This window comes from Anolis carolinensis, chromosome 1, assembly GCF_035594765.1.
Source record: "Anolis carolinensis isolate JA03-04 chromosome 1, rAnoCar3.1.pri, whole genome shotgun sequence".
NCBI lineage: Eukaryota > Metazoa > Chordata > Lepidosauria > Squamata > Dactyloidae > Anolis > Anolis carolinensis.
In genome coordinates this window covers 276,688,861-276,707,271 of record NC_085841.1, presented here as the reverse complement: position 1 = coordinate 276,707,271, position 18,411 = coordinate 276,688,861, and the positions used below count along the sequence as shown (strand labels likewise).

General features: G+C 37.8%; 1 protein-coding gene across 9 annotated transcripts in view; it reads right to left on the bottom strand.

Moving 5' to 3' along the window:
- The window catches only part of mical2 (microtubule associated monooxygenase, calponin and LIM domain containing 2), a 200,815-nt gene that overhangs the window by 97,009 nt on the left and 85,395 nt on the right, over window positions 1-18,411 (bottom strand). For 8 of the 9 annotated variants that reach the window (XR_010001947.1, XR_010001945.1, XR_010001946.1 and 5 more), the window contains exons 13-21: window positions 17,996-18,195; window positions 16,825-16,937; window positions 11,605-11,661; window positions 10,929-11,078; window positions 8,542-8,685; window positions 6,015-6,224; window positions 5,015-5,116; window positions 4,552-4,680; window positions 312-419 (exon numbers count right to left, since the gene is read on the bottom strand). Coding sequence is in view for 6 of the 9 variants with exons in the window: in XM_062967705.1 (XP_062823775.1) it covers window positions 312-419; window positions 4,552-4,680; window positions 5,015-5,116; window positions 6,015-6,224; window positions 8,542-8,685; window positions 10,929-11,078; window positions 11,605-11,661; window positions 16,825-16,937; window positions 17,996-18,195 (1,213 nt within the window). In the remaining 3 variants the exon portion in view is untranslated. The remainder of the gene's footprint in view (window positions 1-311; window positions 420-4,551; window positions 4,681-5,014; window positions 5,117-6,014; window positions 6,225-8,541; window positions 8,686-10,928; window positions 11,079-11,604; window positions 11,662-16,824; window positions 16,938-17,995; window positions 18,196-18,411) is intronic. The other variant, XM_016995588.2, reaches the window with a different exon arrangement.

Sequence of the window (18,411 nt, the reverse complement as noted above, 5' to 3'; positions counted from 1 at the left end):
CAGCAATGAAATGGGAATCATTTACCACCTCTGCTTGTAAGCTAATTTAAAAAAACCCTATCTCAAATCACATTTGGATTGCAAGCTGCTCTGGATTATTAGAAAATTAAGACTGTATCCGATATAGAAGCTTGCCTGGAATGCATACTAAAAGCAAGAAAAATACAGGAACTGATGTGCACCTTTACCTTTATGTGCTTTCAATCTGGCAGAGAGCACAGAAAAACCGAAGAGATTAAAGGGAAAGTCATAGAAATATTGCCTTTTAAATGTAAAAATCCCAAATCGAAATGTGCAGGGTTAAACCTTACCAGTTCCAAGGATGTAGACAATGGACTGGGCCTGTGATCATTCATGTACAGACTGATAAGAACTTGTGCTACTGCACCTATTCCACGTGACACCTTCCCTACTGTCATCTAGTGTCCAGCAGTAGGCAGAAAACAGGAGAGAAAAGATGGAAAAAGGAGAGATATTTTGAAAGTCTGAGTTAAGAAAACAAAGAGGAGATAGTAGATTAAAGCATGCCATGTACCAAAGCAGTGACAAACAAGCGTGGAGTCAGAAAGACACAAAGGCATCTAGATGAGCTGGAGGCTATTTCATGCACCATTAAGCACACACTTCACCCTTACTACTCTTCCTTCGATGTTTGAAAAGTCGAAGTATTTAGTTATGTAGACATTTTGTTTCAAAAATGTTGACAAATGGTAGAGGTGGGAGGCCTGTATGTTCCCCCACCAAAAAGGAGAGAAGCCTGTTTAAAAAATTACAATTCTTGCTCTAGTAACAACAGTTGTGCATAGAAGTAAGGTGGCCTGTGCTCTCTTCTCCTTGTCCGTCCCAATTGGCTCCTACTGACTCACAAAGTTCTTCTGTCTACAGCAGGCTTTCCAGCTCTGGAACTTGTTTTCCACTCTTTGTCTCTTACTCGCACCCCCCTATTCAGCAAACCAATTGCTATGTTGGCTGGAAATGACAACAGTTGTAGCCCTTTACAGCATGCCAGTCTTCTGATGTTGATGAATGGCAATGCACTCTATGTTGTTTGTTGCTCTTCAGTTTAACTAGATTTTATTTACTGATAATATAAAAGTTTTTTTAAAAAAAAATCCTGACTTTATTTGTATGAATTGTAGTTTTGTGAAAGCTACTATGGGAGAATTTGTTTAGGCCAACCACCAGTACAGGGCAGAACCATACAAAGTAATATTATTACTTTGAGGGGGTATGCTTCACCATCACAGTGTTGGTTGAGAACATGAAAAACATGGGAGAAGGCCTGCTGTGTGGCTGCTGCTAGACCCCTGAACTCCCCTCCTTGGGAGACCATCCTTGTTGTCTTTTCATCAGCAACCAAAGACCTTTCTATTCAATTAGGCTCTTGAGAACCAATAGTTTTCTGTAATGGGTTTTCTGATTTAGTGCTGTACTGTTTTTAATCTGTGCTTTTAAATTACTGACTTATATGAATTCTACAGAGAGTCTAGTATTATTTTAATATTAAGTAAGCTGCCTTGAGCTCCACTCTCAGGAAAAAGGCAGAGCACATATAAAAGGATTGATAGATATAATATTGTCAGGTTCTGTAACTTTTTTCAGTTTGGGAACTATATGTTCAGTAATACAGATTGGGAACATACTGTTTTTAGTTGCCATATTTAACTATGTGGAAACTCATGTGTATATCCACTATTCCTCAAATAAAAACCTGCCTCAGTAAGCCATCAGTGCATATAATTCATAGGAGCTGCAGTGGCACAATAGGTTAAACCCTTGTGCCGACTGAACTGCTGACCTGAAGTTTAGGTTACTGACTTGAAGATTGCTGGCTTGAAACCACGAGATGGGGTGAGCTCCTGTCTGTCAGTTTTAGTTAGCGGGGACATGAGAGAAGCCTCCCAGTAACACATCCAAGTATCCCCTGGGCAACGTCTCTGTAGATGGCCAATTCTCGCACACCAGAAGTGACTTGCAGTATGTTCTCAAGTCACTTTTAACATGATTTAAAAAATAGAATTCCTCATTAACTTACTTCAGGTCTTTCTCAGGCTTAATTCCAGAATTATGTTCTTCAAGTCCAAGGCCTAATTTTTAATTTTATTTCTTGCACATTAAGCTAAACTATAACAATAATTGTTGTCACAATATCATAGACTCCAATGGATATTACATGGATTTTTTAAAAGATAAGCTTCCAGAGGCATTGACAAAACCGCTTCTAAGTATTCCATGCCTAAGAAAACCCTATACAATTCATTGGGTTACCATAAGTTGACAGGCAACCTGAAGGCACATACACACAGGGTATTAATAATGTATCACATGCTTCCAGTGTATGAGTCTGCATGAAATGCAATCCCTGGCAAGTTTTTCCTGCTAAATATGGTTAGGCAACTACTCTGAAGACATGGACGACTAAACTAAGGATGGGCTTATGCAAGCCGATTCTCATCCTTTGATGTCATTTGCCTACCCCACCCAAACAATCAATGTCAGCTTTTCATTAATCATGATGACAGTTTTTAGAGCAACATAACTATGCTTATTAAAATACTGGGCAAAATCAAAATGAAGATCAAAAGGAAGACTGCGGGATGATAGCCAAAGCTGACATAGACTGACAATGTACCATATTCTGATAAAATAATTGTACACAATTGTGATAAAGGCTTTACTTTACATCATTTTAGGAAGGGAGATTTTATTATAATATTTACATTTCACAATGTGAGTCTTAGCCAGGTCTTGTTCAAGATACAACAACCAGATTCCTGAACTGACAGCCAAAGTCCTCAAGCAAACCTCTGAAATGGTGCACTGCCCCTCAAGGCAGCACAATCCCTCAACACAGGAAGTCTGAGAAACCCCCACAAGTGAGTCTGAGTAACCTGGAAGACTGGCAGTGGAGAACAGAGTGTCCCTCCGAGATCTGATCAAAGACTTCTTCCTTTAGCACAAGCACACAACTATATCATGACCTATGTGTCTTAACAACAGTATGTATGTGCTTGTGTCTTTATTTTTCTCTTTGAAGAGACTAAGTCCATATTTTAATATAGTGACCAGGAGTCACAGAATGAGGCAGGGAAGTCACTGCACAAGGCAAAATTTCAATTTGGATTTTTTTAAAAGAAAAAAGAAATCATTTGGAGTAGCCTTCAGTGATATTGGAAGAATAGTCAGTTGCTTGTCATCTGAACCAATAAATTTCAGAGATAAATGTATCTTCCCATTTGCTTTGTATGAAAATCAGGCCTTAATTTTAGGTGTCTTTTTAAAGAAGAAAGGAAGTCTTTATACATGATGAAAACCCAGGGAATTAAAAGACAATACATTGATTAAAAAGTTTTTCCACCAATACACAATTGTACATTTATGTTTCAGCAGTACACTGAAACCTGAGTTTCTTCATTTTTTTGTAATTTCCTATTTCAAAAAAGAAAAATAGGGGACTAAAACCATAAGCACTTAACTCCATACCCCCACTTAAAACAATTACTGCTTGGACAGATTACGGTATTAGTATAACTAGTACAGTAGAAAACCTAACAGGTTGAGCTGTTTAAAACAGACCCAGATTTCAAAATTCAGGGTAGAATGTTTTATCTCAATACATAAAATACTAATGTTCCTTATCTGTTAAAACAGGCATAATTCCAGCAAAATGTATTGATATGTGGACACTAGGTTGGAAGAGAGGTGATATAGAACAGGCAATGGAAAAATAGCATCAAGAAAGCTAATGGTCAATTACCAGGATCCTAAAGAATCAAAAAGCTGAAGTAAGATAACATGAGAACTGAAAATGCAATTAGTGCCAAACAGTTTCCCCCTGTAAAGCATTACAACTTTTGTATCAGACATCATCCAACAGAAAATCTGGTGGGTCAGAAGACACTGGAAATAACTTGCTTCTGTGAAGAGTTAATACAGTATTTCTGAAGTTCAAGGGGCTGAGGGTGGGTGGACACAGTACTCAGTGGTGGTCTTTTTCTTGACCTTCCCAAGTATACTTTCTGCTCATTCATCAACTCTGGGGCAGTTACCAGTAGATGTCCTGGATTTAGGGCAATAGAAGCAGCAATTCAACATTGTTTCATTCTGCCTGCCTGTTTCTGAAGGCAGGCGATTGAAAATGCTATACCAGCAGCATAACTAAAATGAAAATGAAATGCCATCTTAAAAGTAACAAGACCAAGTAGCTCATCACCCAGTTTTCCAGCTGACCCCCAACCATTCCTCTTTCTCTAAACATTTAATAGTGTTGAAGAAGTGCTGATCACCATTTTAATTTCTTTTTGAAATTTTGAAAATATAGCAACCGTGATTTCTAATGACAGAAATGAAAGGTCTAAGTCCCTGCAGCTTGGGGATTTTTATTTTTGCTAGCATGCAGATTCACAAGCTTAGTCCTCATTTGAGTAAAATGCAGCAATAACACACACATCCTTTGTGCAAGACGAAGCCTTCAAAGTCAAAACCAGTTTTGCAGAGTTTTGCTTTATTAGTAACAATATGAATCTGACATGGAAACCTGTTAAGGAATACCTTTTTAGAATGAATGGCAGGGGAAGCGGAGTAGTCAATAGATGAAGAAGAAGCAGCTGAATCATGAGATGGAAGGCAAGAGGGAGATAGGTGCTGAGAATAGGACAGACCTTTAGTAGGAAGTTTATTCTGTACAGAGCAGAAAGAGGAAAATTATCCTGGATGATGTTCGCATTAATGCATGTTAGAATAATGGCACGGCAACACCATGCACTCAGCAATTGAATATGAGACTGCAGCCATAACCTAATGCAGCTCAAACCGCTTTTGACAGGCGTAAGATCAAATCATTTTTGCATTAGACAGTGGACTAACTGTCAGTTTGATCCTACCTCATTTGTTCTACCTAAAACAAAGATTCATTAATCACTAGTTAGCATTTTTCCTATTTGAGAGGGAAATGCCAGCAGCCCCCATCCCCTAGTTTACTCTTATGCATCTGCAAAGCAAGCACAATATTCACCTTTGGGATGTCGACACAGCCAAACATTGATGCAAGATGAGCTGCTTTCTCTTTAATGCTCTTTTTATGAAATTCTCTATTTGCAAGGGACTGAGCTCTCTTCTGTAACCGAGGGGGAAAAGAAAGGAGATAGGAAAGGTTGGATTATAGAGAAAAGACAGAAAAACAGTAGTTGGAAAGAAAGTTTGTTATGTTAGGTGAACAGTAAGAAACCAGAAAGCAAAACAGTGGTGGTGAAAAGTAAAAGCAGAGATAGATTCTATGCTTCATTATTCTGTGTGAAGGTGAAGCTTGAATTTTGGTTTAAAGAGATGTCACAGCAGGTTCTCAAACTGAGTGGTGAGTCTGATTTCTTGGCCTTTTCACTGAGGCCTTTTCACACTAAATAATTGGAGATCTGTGACAACATCCTATGGAATCCCTGGAAGGATATTTAGAATTCTTAACTCCTCCAGGACCTCACAAATCACAAACCCCAGGATGCTATAACATGTACTTAAAGTGGAATGATAGCACAATAACTATGTATATGAGACAAGTTGTCCATTCTTTCACCCATTTGCAAAATGCTTCAAAGACCACTCATTTGTTTATATATCAACATCCTTTGCTTATACACACATGCAAAACTATTCTGAGAATTTAAGGAAGGTGTCTTGGTGATATGATGGATTAATCAGTACTCTCCATAGATCAGTGTTGTGAAATATTTTGAAGGTTAGCAGACAAATCAGTATGTTCGAATGAATATGGTTGCAGTAGGGGAAACCCAGAAAAAAATAACCAAAGCAACATGCAAAGCTCCCCACAATTCACCTTCATCACCAGGAATCTCACACTTTATACTAAACGAGGTGAGGAGGCAATACATAATTTTCATGGCTCCACATTGTTCTGAAACAGACCTACTGCCATCCCAGTTCTACTGAAACAGCAGAAAGTAGCATGCAAGGAAAGGAAGAGGGAGTGGGATGAGGATAGAAATAAAGATCATTTTCACCTGGTTAATTTTTTCCTCCACATGTTGAAGGCGCTGAAGCACACCAGATAGTGCAAATGCAGCAGGACAGGAAGATGCAAGGGTTTCAGAAAGACTGGAGTTCAGCTCAGTTTGTTCTACACAGCTCAAGGGCCTGACCACTGGAGGAGCTTCAGGCAAAGACTGCTTAGGCTTCCTGACCACATGGTCAGCCCTAGCTATGGCCTGAAACTAGGAAATGCTTGAAATGAAAAAAAGGATCTCCCTTCCATCAAAGAACAGTCTTTACTTCTATTTTCCAGAATGTGCTGCAGTCAGAATACATCTACACAATCATTATCTCATGCACAGAAATATGCCTTCTCCATGATTTATACAATTCTAAACTTACTAGACAGGGATGCATATAATCATGCAGATAACAACTGGACTGCAGCTTACAAAGTTCACAGGCTACTTGCAAGTCTTCAGAACCTAATAGGTTTAGTGACACTTTGAGTCTGACATACGGCACAGCTTTTTCGCCCAAAAAGTAATCACCCTCCCTGATTAAAATCTTGCCTCAACAAACATTTTATTGCATGGCATGAAGCAAGCTCTCTCAACCTTAGTCTGTCCTTAAGTATCAACCCTGGCTCTTTCATAGGGGAGTAACAAGGGTTCATGATTGTGGATTGGCTTGAGAATGCAGAGTATTGAAGGTCAAGTACTATGATTTACAGAGGTCTTAATGGAAGACTATATTAATATGGGCCACGCGATATAATCACTATCATAGTAAACATGCAGTAAATTATAGAGAATAAAACTCATCTATTAACAGTAATAAGATATTCCTTGACTAATTAACCCTCTAATTAACTCAGGGTTAAGGAACATGCTGTTTTCCAAATATTGTTGGACAGAAGTCCCAGCAATCTTATCCAGCACGCCAGTGGTGAAGAATGCTGGGAGTTGCAGTTTGGAAACAGCTGGAGAACTGCATCATTTCCACCAAATTTAATTTATAAGCCAGAAAAATAAAGAAGACAAATTGTGTTGTGTATGCAATCAATAACAAGTATGAGCAAACTTCAGCCATCCAGGTGTTTCCACTATTCCTAACCACTGGAAAGCTGGTTGGGATTTCTGGGAGTTGAAGTCCAAAATACTTGGAGTGACACAGTTTGACCATGCCTAATATAGAAAGTGTGGAGTTTCCAGTAGTCACAGCCGATTCTCAAATCAAAAAAGGCATGTTTATTCAGCAAAAACTAAGACTGTATTCTCTAGCAAGCCACCATAGTTTGTATTGGATGCCAAACCAAGAGAATAATTCAGAAATTGGAGGCTTAGGAGTATGCTGAAACACATGAGAAATTATTTAGACCCTTTTAACCACAAAACACTAGAACGAGGGGAAGATCTGAAAAAAACAACACTGTGTTTATTAGTAGAGGTTTCTTAGAAGTGTGCTCTTGATCTTTCACTAGTTTCTGGGTCAACTAACTATAGGAAAAACATCAATTTGAGCCAAACCACTCATTTCTCAAGTGTTCCAACAGGCAGCACACACTAGAATAAGCATTGCGTTATCCAGCCATCATTGCATTATTCAGACATTGGGACACACACAGTAATGTATAGGTGATTATGATGAATTTTCTCCTTATATTGGCTCTGATTTATTGGAGGACATGCATTTTGCCTATTGCAGCTCTAGATTGTTTCAGTAATGAGGGCACTCCATCTTCTGTCCTCATCCAAGAGCTCATCTCCATGACCCTTTTAGCATGGGTAGGCTTAAAACAGGGTAGAAAAACTGGTAACTCAAAAGGTGTTGAATTAGAACAAGTACTCAAGTTGCAATAAATTGATAATCAGTTGTACAGATGGAAGTGTTGGGATTATAGTTTAACAACATCCAGAGGACCACAGTTCTTTACCTCCCAGATTTAAAAGGGGAGGCAAACAGCTATGTGTAGTGCAAGACTTTGGCACCTATTTTAATACAGAGATGTCAACTGACTTGTTAGCTACTCAAATAGGCACATGAATCCTTATACTATGATCTTGATTTAAAAATCTGAAGACAGCAGCAAAACATCACATAATTCTGTTGGCTCTCTTTTTTCTTTGTGTACTCATTTAACTATTTCTGTGGTAAGGAACAATGAGAAATTCAGCAAGTGGTTTGAATGCTGGCTAGGACTTTGGGAGACCAGAGTATCCACTTGGCAGAGGAAACTTCCTCAAAGGCAATGACAAACCTCCTTTGCATATATCTTGCCCTGAAAACCCTGTGATATATTAGCCTTACAGTTGCTTTATGTGAAAAAAGACTTGAAAGTACACAACAACAAAAACAAAGGATCCATGGCACACTCTTCAAAGGACAGACAAACATGACCTGATACTTCATTTTCTCTTTGTATTTCACTTTTTAAATGTTCCTAATTTCCTTTTTCTTTTTTTAAAAAAGGCAATCAAGCATCACCCACCACACTTTGCAGCAACAATATTAGAAAATACTTCCAAATAAAGAGCTCATTCTCCTATGGATGCCTACCTGGCTTTTTGAAGGAGGTGGTGGGTTGCAGGTTGGTTCCTTGGGTTTAGCAAAGCGAGGATTTACAGGCTCCTTGGGTTTAGCAAAGCGAGGATTTACAGGAGATTCAGGAGAAAGGTGCAAAGCAGGTTGATCTACTAGTTCCTTAAATATAAAGAAAGTAGAATACCCAAGGAAAGAAAGAGAATTGTTAAGAAGTAAAGGGATAGGACTAAATGCACCATGAGGTAGAAAGAAGGGAGAGAAGCAGTAGAGTTTTGTCTGAGTTTCAGTAAGATTTAGTTGGGGTTTATAAAGATATCATAGTGTAACTTGAAAGATAGAAATGTAGCAATATCTAAAATACACAAATGGGTAGTTTCTACAATTAGGGCCCAGCAGGATGTGACACTGTCTGAATTCAAATAATATGCCAATTGGTTGGTTATGTAAGCAGCAGTGCTGGAGACATGTGAGCAGAACTAGGATAGTGAGATGTGAAATGAAAGAATTTAACTCTTTGTCCTTTGTACAATTTAACTTTTCTACCTAAAAATCACTTCTGGTTCCATAATACAATTTATATCAGAAAGGGAGCAATGAACCCAATGATTAGGCAGGACAACGTTGCAGACAGAAAGATGACCTAATTTTTAAGGCATCCACAAGTTGCTTCTGTAACATATATTAGCCACTGGGCTAAAAAACATTTTAATGGAGTAGTAGCCTTTGTTGACCTTATTCGAAGGCCGACATGAAGCAGCAGCATCATTCGAAAGACAACTCCATAAATAAAAACAAGCCACAGTTTTTCCATGTAACCCAGACTATATTTTTAATCATAACACCCATGAATCCTTATGAACTTAAAACCTAAATTATAACTCAGAATGGGAGAATAGCTTTTAAATTATCTTAACTATAATGCCCAAGCTCTTGAGTTGTTCTATATTTCTTATTACAAATGCAATTCACCAAGGGCAAACACCAGTTTTGGAGTATGTGTATGACAACTCCATTAGTCTTCCTCAACCCATGTGATGTGGGAGAAGAGCATGTATGGCCTTCTATGTTGTTGGGTTGCATCACTCAGCCTTGACCACATTAGCTAAGGCTAGTGGGAAAGGCAACACTAGAGAACCACATGTTCCTTACCACTCTCTTAGAAAATGTCAGTTTAGAAACAGGATATATATTGGGTGAAAAGTCTGCTGCTGATATTCTTCTGGATGCACGGTTCTAGTGAAGGATGAGGACAGCTGCAACTGGTAGCTGTCATATCATAGTGAATCTGGTAAATCTGCTCTGGATTTTAGTTCTGATTTTATAACAGCTATCCAATGTGGTCAAACCCATCTCCAAAAGAGGTGCAGGACATTGGACATATCCTTTACGGGTCATTCTAAAACCTGGAATTGTGTCCTCTACTTACTCCTATGGAAGACATTGGTCACTACAGATTCCATTTTATAAACTAGAAGAACTTGACTTGAGCAATTTTGAGACGGGCTACAAAACTTTTCTCAAGTTGCAATAAATTGATCACACAGAAGTTAGTTATTGAGCATTACAACAACGAACTGCAGTGTAATTCCTGTATTAAACTACAGTAGAGTCTCACTTATCCAAGCCTCGCTTATCCAAGCTTCTGGATTATCCAAGCCATTTTTGTAATCAATGTTTTCAATATATCATGATATTATGGTGCTAAATTCATAAATACCGTAATTACAACATAACTATTACTGCGTGTTGAACTACTTTTTCTGTCAAATTTGTTGTATAGCATGATGTTTTGGCACTTAATTTGTAAAATCATAACCTAATTTGATGTTTAATAGGCTTTTTCTTAATCCCTCCTTATTATCCAAGATATTCGCTTATCCAAGCTTCTGCCGGCCCATTTAGCTTGGATAAGTGAGACTCTACTGTCTTTCAAATTCAGAGTCAGCCTATCATGAAGTTACCAGGAAGCAACATTTCAAAGTTTGCCAATAATAGAGTAAAATAGCTGGAATATAATACTGTGTATGTAGTGGATATACTTCATCACAGGAGAAATATCAGTTTACACTTTGGGCATTACAACAAGATCAGAAAAGTCCTGTTTCTTCTCTTCACTGCACAACCTATAGTAATGTAAAATACTCCTTGTATAACATATGAACTCTAAAGTTAGCATGGAACTGCATTGCCCAGAAAACTTCTGCTGTAAAAGTAAAGATAGGTGAAATAAATCCTTAAAATCACTGACTAGGTACAAATATGGATTTTGGAGAATATATGTTTCTTGCCCTCTATTCAGAGAAAGCCTACAAGCAGTTTTTACTTGCAAAAACTTGGCAAGTTATCCCTCAGAAACCTTCTTCCAATTCCAAAGGTGGATTTTACCACTAGTTCTTACTCACCTGCCTCCGTATTGAAATATTGGGAGCATTTTCTTCAAATTTGGCTAAAAGCTGAGTTGCCATAGACTTTACTTTGTTTCCATTCATTGCTTCTTTCACATCCGCTATTTGGTTATTAGAATTTGTTCCATGATTCAAAGAACTTGAAGACTGTAATTGAATAAAAGAAGAGAAACATATCTAATGTTTATACTCTAGCAAAGCCAGAGACAGGGACATCCTGCCATGGGTACACTGACAACCATTCAGAATCAGTTACTTCCCTTACTATGTTTGAAAGATAGCAAAGAATGGCTCTTCTCAGGTAAAAATAAAATAAAAACATGCCAATATTGCTAAGTAATCACCTTTTAATCCCACTGTTTAGGGATGTTTTCCCTTCTTAAGTATCTGTTCTATATACTTGTTAATGTACAATATTAATACCAAATTAAAAATTTAAACAGGATTTTAAAATACATTTTACTCAAGTGTATGCCTCTGGTCTGCAGCAAAGGGCATACCTAAAGTGAGTGCTACATTTTGGTTATTTACTTTGTAATGTAATACATAATGAATAACAAGATTGTTTGTTTTAGACAAACTGAGAGGTTAAATAAACTAAATGTGGACAACTTTCCCTCTTTTTACTTTCTATCTCGTGCAAACAAATTTGCAAATGATAATTTCCACCAACCTCTTCAAAATTAATGAAACTTTTACGCCGTCTTTTATTGGTTTCATTTTCTTCTGCCTAAAAAAAATACAAACAAAGAGATAACATTGTATGAACATCCAAAATCTATTCATTTATTATACAAAGGTCTGCTAAAACCATTACATGGGGTGCTGAAGTTACTCAATATCTAAAATATTGTCTTCGGCCTGAATACTAAAAAATGTATTCGGTTATTAATTACATTTTTTCCTACCTCTCATCCAGTGAGCCGAAGCCCATGAACATGGCCTTCTACCCCCTTTTTATCTAGGGACAACCTTGTGAGATAGTGTGTTTGGTTCCAGATTACCCAGTCAGTTTGATAAATCCATTCTGCCCAGAATTTGAAACCCTTTCATACCACACAATTCTAACACCATTTTTCTACTTTAATTAAATGGCTTCAGCCTATGAAAACTTGGGATTTGTGGTTTAGGAAGAGGCTTTTAGAATTAACATCAAGAGAACTCCAATGCTTCATCAAATTACAAATCCCAGGATTGCACATGGTATTGCTATTGTGATTAAAGTGGAACCATAACACTAAAGTAAGAATGCTTATTACACTTGGAAGTTGGGAGGAGCCTTTTCACACATCACAAAATTCCCAAGATCTAAGTCTAATAAGCATCCCCATTGTTCTCATTTCAGCTGTAGTTAACTTAGTTCCGGAGGTTAAAACGACACTACAGTCTAATCCAGTGCCAACACAATCCAACAGGTTCAGTTCATAAAACATAGGATATTAAAAGCTAGCCATTGTGAATTAGTTGTTTTGATGCTGCAACCTCCATTAACTAAATCATGGGCTCTTGATCAGGTTATAAAAATAACTGACATGCTTAGACAGTAAAAATTTTATTTCAGCCTCTCCATGTCACTGTAAACTCTCAAAGTTTTCAGCCTTGTAATTTGCAAACCCCTTTTACAAATGGAGAACAAGATCAAAGAATCACAGGCTTCCTTTTTATATTTCCAGTACTTATAATAAATTGTCAAAAAGGGAACAAGACTTATCCCACCCCTAACTTTTGGGCTGCACCCAAAGGAAACAGATGACAGTATGTTAAATTGTAGATCTTCCAAGAAGCAAGTCATGCAAACATAGCAGCAGATCCTACGTAAGCATTAGTCTGCCCGACAAGACTAAACATTAAAGTGGCACAATTTGTTCCACTGGGATTGTACATGCTCTCTCAATGGACAATAGAACACTGATTTCCAAGATCTTATAACAGTGCTAATCTTGAATGTGTTTTCTTTCCCAAATAGAGACACCAGTCGCATTACGGTATGCTTAAAATGCCTTTTCAGTTAAACTCACCGCACCCTTCCTAACCCACTTTATCATCTGCAGCATGGAAAGACTAATTTTTTATGACTGTTATACACAGAAAAAGAAAATGTTAGTCTTTATGCAATCCAACACCCACTTGTTGATAAAATCACGTTTAAAATAGAAGGAAACATTTTTTTCCCCTGTCCCCAATTAATATTATTCACTTGTGTCACTTGTTAAATAATTTACATTTTAACAAGTGATATTCAATATTGTTACTTCAGAAATGGTGGTGCACTGGAAATCAAGTGATATTGACAAAATTTAGCACTAGCTACCAGTTAATATTTCATAGTATTTTACTTGCTAAAAAGCATTTTACAAACTTATGTTTAAAAACTAAGCTTTCAGTGCCAGTACTAATAATTCCTGATCAATAACTTAATTGAGACACAAAGGAATACATCTTAAAATTTAATGTTTTCATTCTTCATGGACAATGCCAGATTTTGTGGAACTCTCTACCTAGAGAGATCAGGCAGGCCCCTACCCTCCTCTCCTTCCGGAAGAGCTTAAAAACCTGGCTCTTCCAAAAGGCCTTCGATGTTTAATTGTTGCTGGATTGATCTATCTGTCCATTCCATAATAGTCCCATTGTTGTTGTCTTGCCATTTTATACCGCACTTTATTGTCCATTCAACTGTGAAATTTCCTTTCCCCATTTCGTAACACTCTGCACTTTGCCTGGGATCTACGACTTAGTCTCCTGTTTTTAATACTGTAGCTTGCTTGTTGATTTTAATGATTGTTTTTATTGATGTTTTTTACTGGGATAATTGTTTTATTGCTTTGTTACTGTTATTTGTTTGTTTTATCGGGCCAGGCCCCATGTAAGCCGCCCCGAGTCCCTTCGGGGAGATGGGGCGGGGTATAAAGTTATTATTATTATTATTATTATTATTATTATTATTATTATTATTATTATTATTATAGAAGGATGAATTTTGAGTGAACAGGTGGGCTCCAACTATTGGGAGGAAGAGAAGCAACTTCGGTAATGCCTCAGCCCACCTCCTTATGGTCTTCTGAGGGATCTTCCAACACTCTGGAGCAGAAGGGACATAGAGGAGAGGAAATGGCAAAATATATCTTTTTCCTGCCATTAATAGAACAGTGCTGAGAACAGAGTTCTGTTCTTTGGACCTTTGGACCCACCCCTTGGACCCACCAAAAGTACTGATTCTGACACTTACAAGCCTATGCTATATTACTTGCATTTTATATGTCCAGCTGGGGAAGAGAAACTGACACAAATTTAAGAAATTTGAGAAGCATTCCTAATTAATGCTAATGTATAACATTACAGTATGACTCCATATCCATACATTCCTGAACTTTGCATGGATACATAATAACAGTGAACCTTCTTGAAATGAAAGGGGTGCCCTGGGCAAACTAGAAAATGCAGAAAGAGGATATATTTTGTCAGACATGGATAAATGAAACCATGGATTCCAGTCCCGTAGATACTGGGGTCATACTGCATCACAAAACAATATTTATGTTTATAAAGTTCTCAGCATGGTAACAGATGACACTTACAGCATGGATGTGATGTTACAACTGACATCTTAAAACATTTCAAATTGTTTTGGAAATAAATCTTTAGATTGTTTAGAAGGACCAATTATTGGCAAATTTGATTTTGTCAGTTGGAGTTTTGGTGAGCAAATGTGGCAGTCTGTTTTGTTTGCAAGGCTGAGTGAAAGAAATGTTGTTTCCTAAAAAGGGCATGAGGTGACTGGCTGGTAGCTGAACATTCACATGATTTGAGGGTGTTATTTATAGAATAGGCAACATAAGAATGATCTTACACTTTGCGTTTGGAAAGGTTTACTCTAAACTTTATTTAGTGGCTTTCAAGAGATGCACTTGACAGAATCTTAGTAACACATCATTATTTCATTTCCTGCCTGATCCAGGAATCTCTTTGAAATGGTACAAAATTAATACCCTTTACCTATTCTATTTTCAGTGACTCGGTACAAAAAGCTGCATTCTGAGGCTGCCAGGAATACAGACAGTAATAAAATATTGATACTAACAATAGAAATGAAAACTAAGAACATTGTGAAATGATTTCCTGCAAAGAATTATCCTAGGGTTGATTCAGTTGTGCTATTCCTTTAGTGGTACTATCCTTATCAGGAGAACAGAGTTGGGCTATCTCTGGTCCACTCCCTTCATGGCTCCCACTGGACCTTCAGGAGCTGTTCCAGAGGAATGGGAATAAGATTAGGATGCAGCTCCACTGTAAACCTAATGCAGCTGGAATCCTGGGAGTTGTAGTTTGGTGACACTAGAACTTTTTAGCAGATGAAGCTAAAACTTTGTAAAGCAGTTCCATAACTTTGTAAAGTGCTGTCAAACTGTATTAATTCTACTGTGCAGATGTAGCCCCAAACAGAGGCTACAGGCAACTGTAAAAGGGACAAGAGTGGAAGAAACTCCTTCTGTGCTAGTAAAACGTCTGTGAACCTAAGAATGAATTTGGTGGACAGGGGCTATTTTTTCCACAAATGAGAATCTCATTAACTTTATTGTAGCTACCAAATTAACCAGTGAATGACCTGCCTTTTTCCATCAACAGTTGCCTTTAGGTTTACCAATATTTTATCTGAAGTTAGTTCTCTACAGTCTCTTTTTGTGGATGACTAAAAACGTGATTGTTATTTCTGAATCATCACTGAGGTATATCTTTTATGCAGAAAATAATCAAATGGGGAGAAGAGGTAGCTGTTGAGTGTAAAATGAGCCATAGGCTACAATATTAGTTATTGTTCCCACATGAAATTCAAAGTCTTCCTTCCCTAACCTGAGAAATTTGAACCAGTGGAGGAAAGATACAATAAAGACAAAATTAGAGACACATTAAATGAACACTGGTTCTATTCAAATCACTGAAACATGCAATCATGACTCAAAGCTTAGTCTTGATCAATTTTAAATTGACAGGCCTGATTAAAATAATCTTAGTCACTTCAAAGCAGAAGTAGAGAAAGTGGAATGCATGCAGCCCTGACTCCTTTTGATAAAAAAAACCAAGATATTTTAGTCAAGATTTTAAGCACTTAGATGGGTATGAATATACACCAGTGTATTTACACTGAACTACAGAGTTGCACAACTAACTGCACAGGAGGCACCATGGCCTTATGGTTACCCAATGCATAATGGCTCCACAGCTCCAAGTTCAAAGAGAGAGTGGTCTGTGCATGCATTTGTGTATGCTTATGGGGTGGCTGTCTAGCAGCCTTAAGCAACCCGAAAAAGCAGAATTCCTGCACAACTACTACTATGCAAAATCCCCTTCACGCTATGTAATTATTATTTATACTCTAGCAATGCCTACAGAGATGGTCAATCTCCTTCTCTGGATATTTTCAAGAAAAACCTGAAGCTATCTGCTGAGGATGCTCTAGCTGGAGATCCTGCATTAAGTAGGGTGTTGGACTTGATGGCCCACAGGGCCCCTTCCACAATAGTATGGTGCTATGATGGATGCTGTAGGTCCACCCTATGGAATCTTGGGATTTGTAGTTGATCAGAGCCACTGAAGTGCTCTAACTACTAATTCCAAAGGCCTCTTCCTGCATTGCCAATTCCAGGATCTCATAGGACAAAACTATAGTGCTATAGTAGTATGAAAAAGGCCAGGATGGTGTCATAAGTCTCTGAATATGAAGGCATGTTTGACTTTTACTATTGATCAAAAGATACTGTTGATTATTTTATAACTTGCTGGTCACCACCATGAGTTACTTGCAAAGGAATTCTACATAGTAATTATAAATGAAATCTTTTTTAAACATTTTGGAAAAAAATAAGGAAGCAGACTAAGGAATGGCATTTGTTTTTACTTTAGGAACTCTTTTCCTTGGAAAGGTTAGGTTGATGTAATTATTGAAGATAAAGTTGGTTGATTTTGTTGAACAAAGATCATTTCTTTCTCCGTTTTGCTTGCCCACAGTACCTGTTGAAAGACAAAAGGGAAAAAATAATTAAGGAGATAGACCACCATTGTAATCGGCTAAAAAAAAAAACTTTGCAATTCTTGATTATTTGAAGAAAGGCTTGCAATGCAGCAACATATCTAAAAACAACAATATGCCACTGCAAGACTTAATTCTGGGCCTGCCCTGAGCCACAGCTTGGATCAGTCTGGAGTGACAATGGACAACGACAAAAGCTTGGCACAAACAGACATCTCTGGGAAACATGGAACCAAGCCTATTATGAGTTGCACTACACATCCATGTCTGAAGTTTTATCAATGCTCAGTGGAGTTTATTTTAGATAAATGCAGAAAAGCTTGCAGCCCGGATGGTTGTTAATATCCTTTAAATGTTACCCAGAATGTGATCTGAACATATCCCATGGTATTCTGGCTACTGATGCCCCTGAACTGTACCTTCCTGGCATGAAAACGCAAGTTTTAGCATTTTGTAATGGCCATTTCATTGCACTGTGGACTTGAAAGTTCTTCTCTGGTTCATATCTTGATGTGATTGGATCTAAACTCATCCCTCATGCTTTAAGCTAGCTTTTAGTTCAAGCCATGGTGAAACAGAGGAAGGGCTCAACTATCCTGAGAGCCACATAAAAAACAACAAAGTGGACCAAGACCTATAGTTTTGTGGCTAAAATTGGTTGCATTGGAGTTTCATAGGACAAAATTATATAGAGAGACCAAAAAGGGAGGGGGTTGCGAATGAACAAGTCCAGGGCCAACAACTGAAATACTACAATGACCTATTAAATCAAGATGAATAATGATAATTGTGTCATCGTGATCTCCCAAAAAATGATTTGGAAGAAACAGAGCCTGTGAACGACACTGAGCATTGCCAGTTTCCTTTTAAAGTCTGGGATAGCTACAGCATGCAGCTAAATACAATTAAGCATTCCAGGGCAGTTAAAACTGAAGCTATAAGACAAACTTTGGAACAGTTTCAGGGTCAATATCACAGGCTGTAAAACCACTAATGTCCTGATTCCTCTTCAGCACAAGCACAATTGAGATTGGCTTACCCACTGCTCTGAGAGGTGTTCCTCTAAATAGCTCATAGAATTTGGAGAGGTACATGACCATACTGAGTTTATCGGGCTCCCCGGCAGACACCATCTCTTTCCCAGTAGTGACGGGAGGAATTCCAAACTCTCGTTCAGCAATGTCAAATGCCAGCTGGTTGTTTCTGACAGCATCTTCTTCGTTCAGAGAATCAAAATCACTTGGGGATTGTAAAGGAAAGAACACACCAATGAACCAGAGATTGTATCAGATATTTTGACAACATTTCCCTCTTGAATCATGATCTTTCTTACTGAAGTATTGTTAAAGAAACCCTTGGAAAAGTTTGTTTTGATTCCTCAGAAAGGTACTGCTCAAGAAATGCCAAAAAAGAAAACAACTTCCCCACCCTACACAGGAATAATCAGATTGCTTT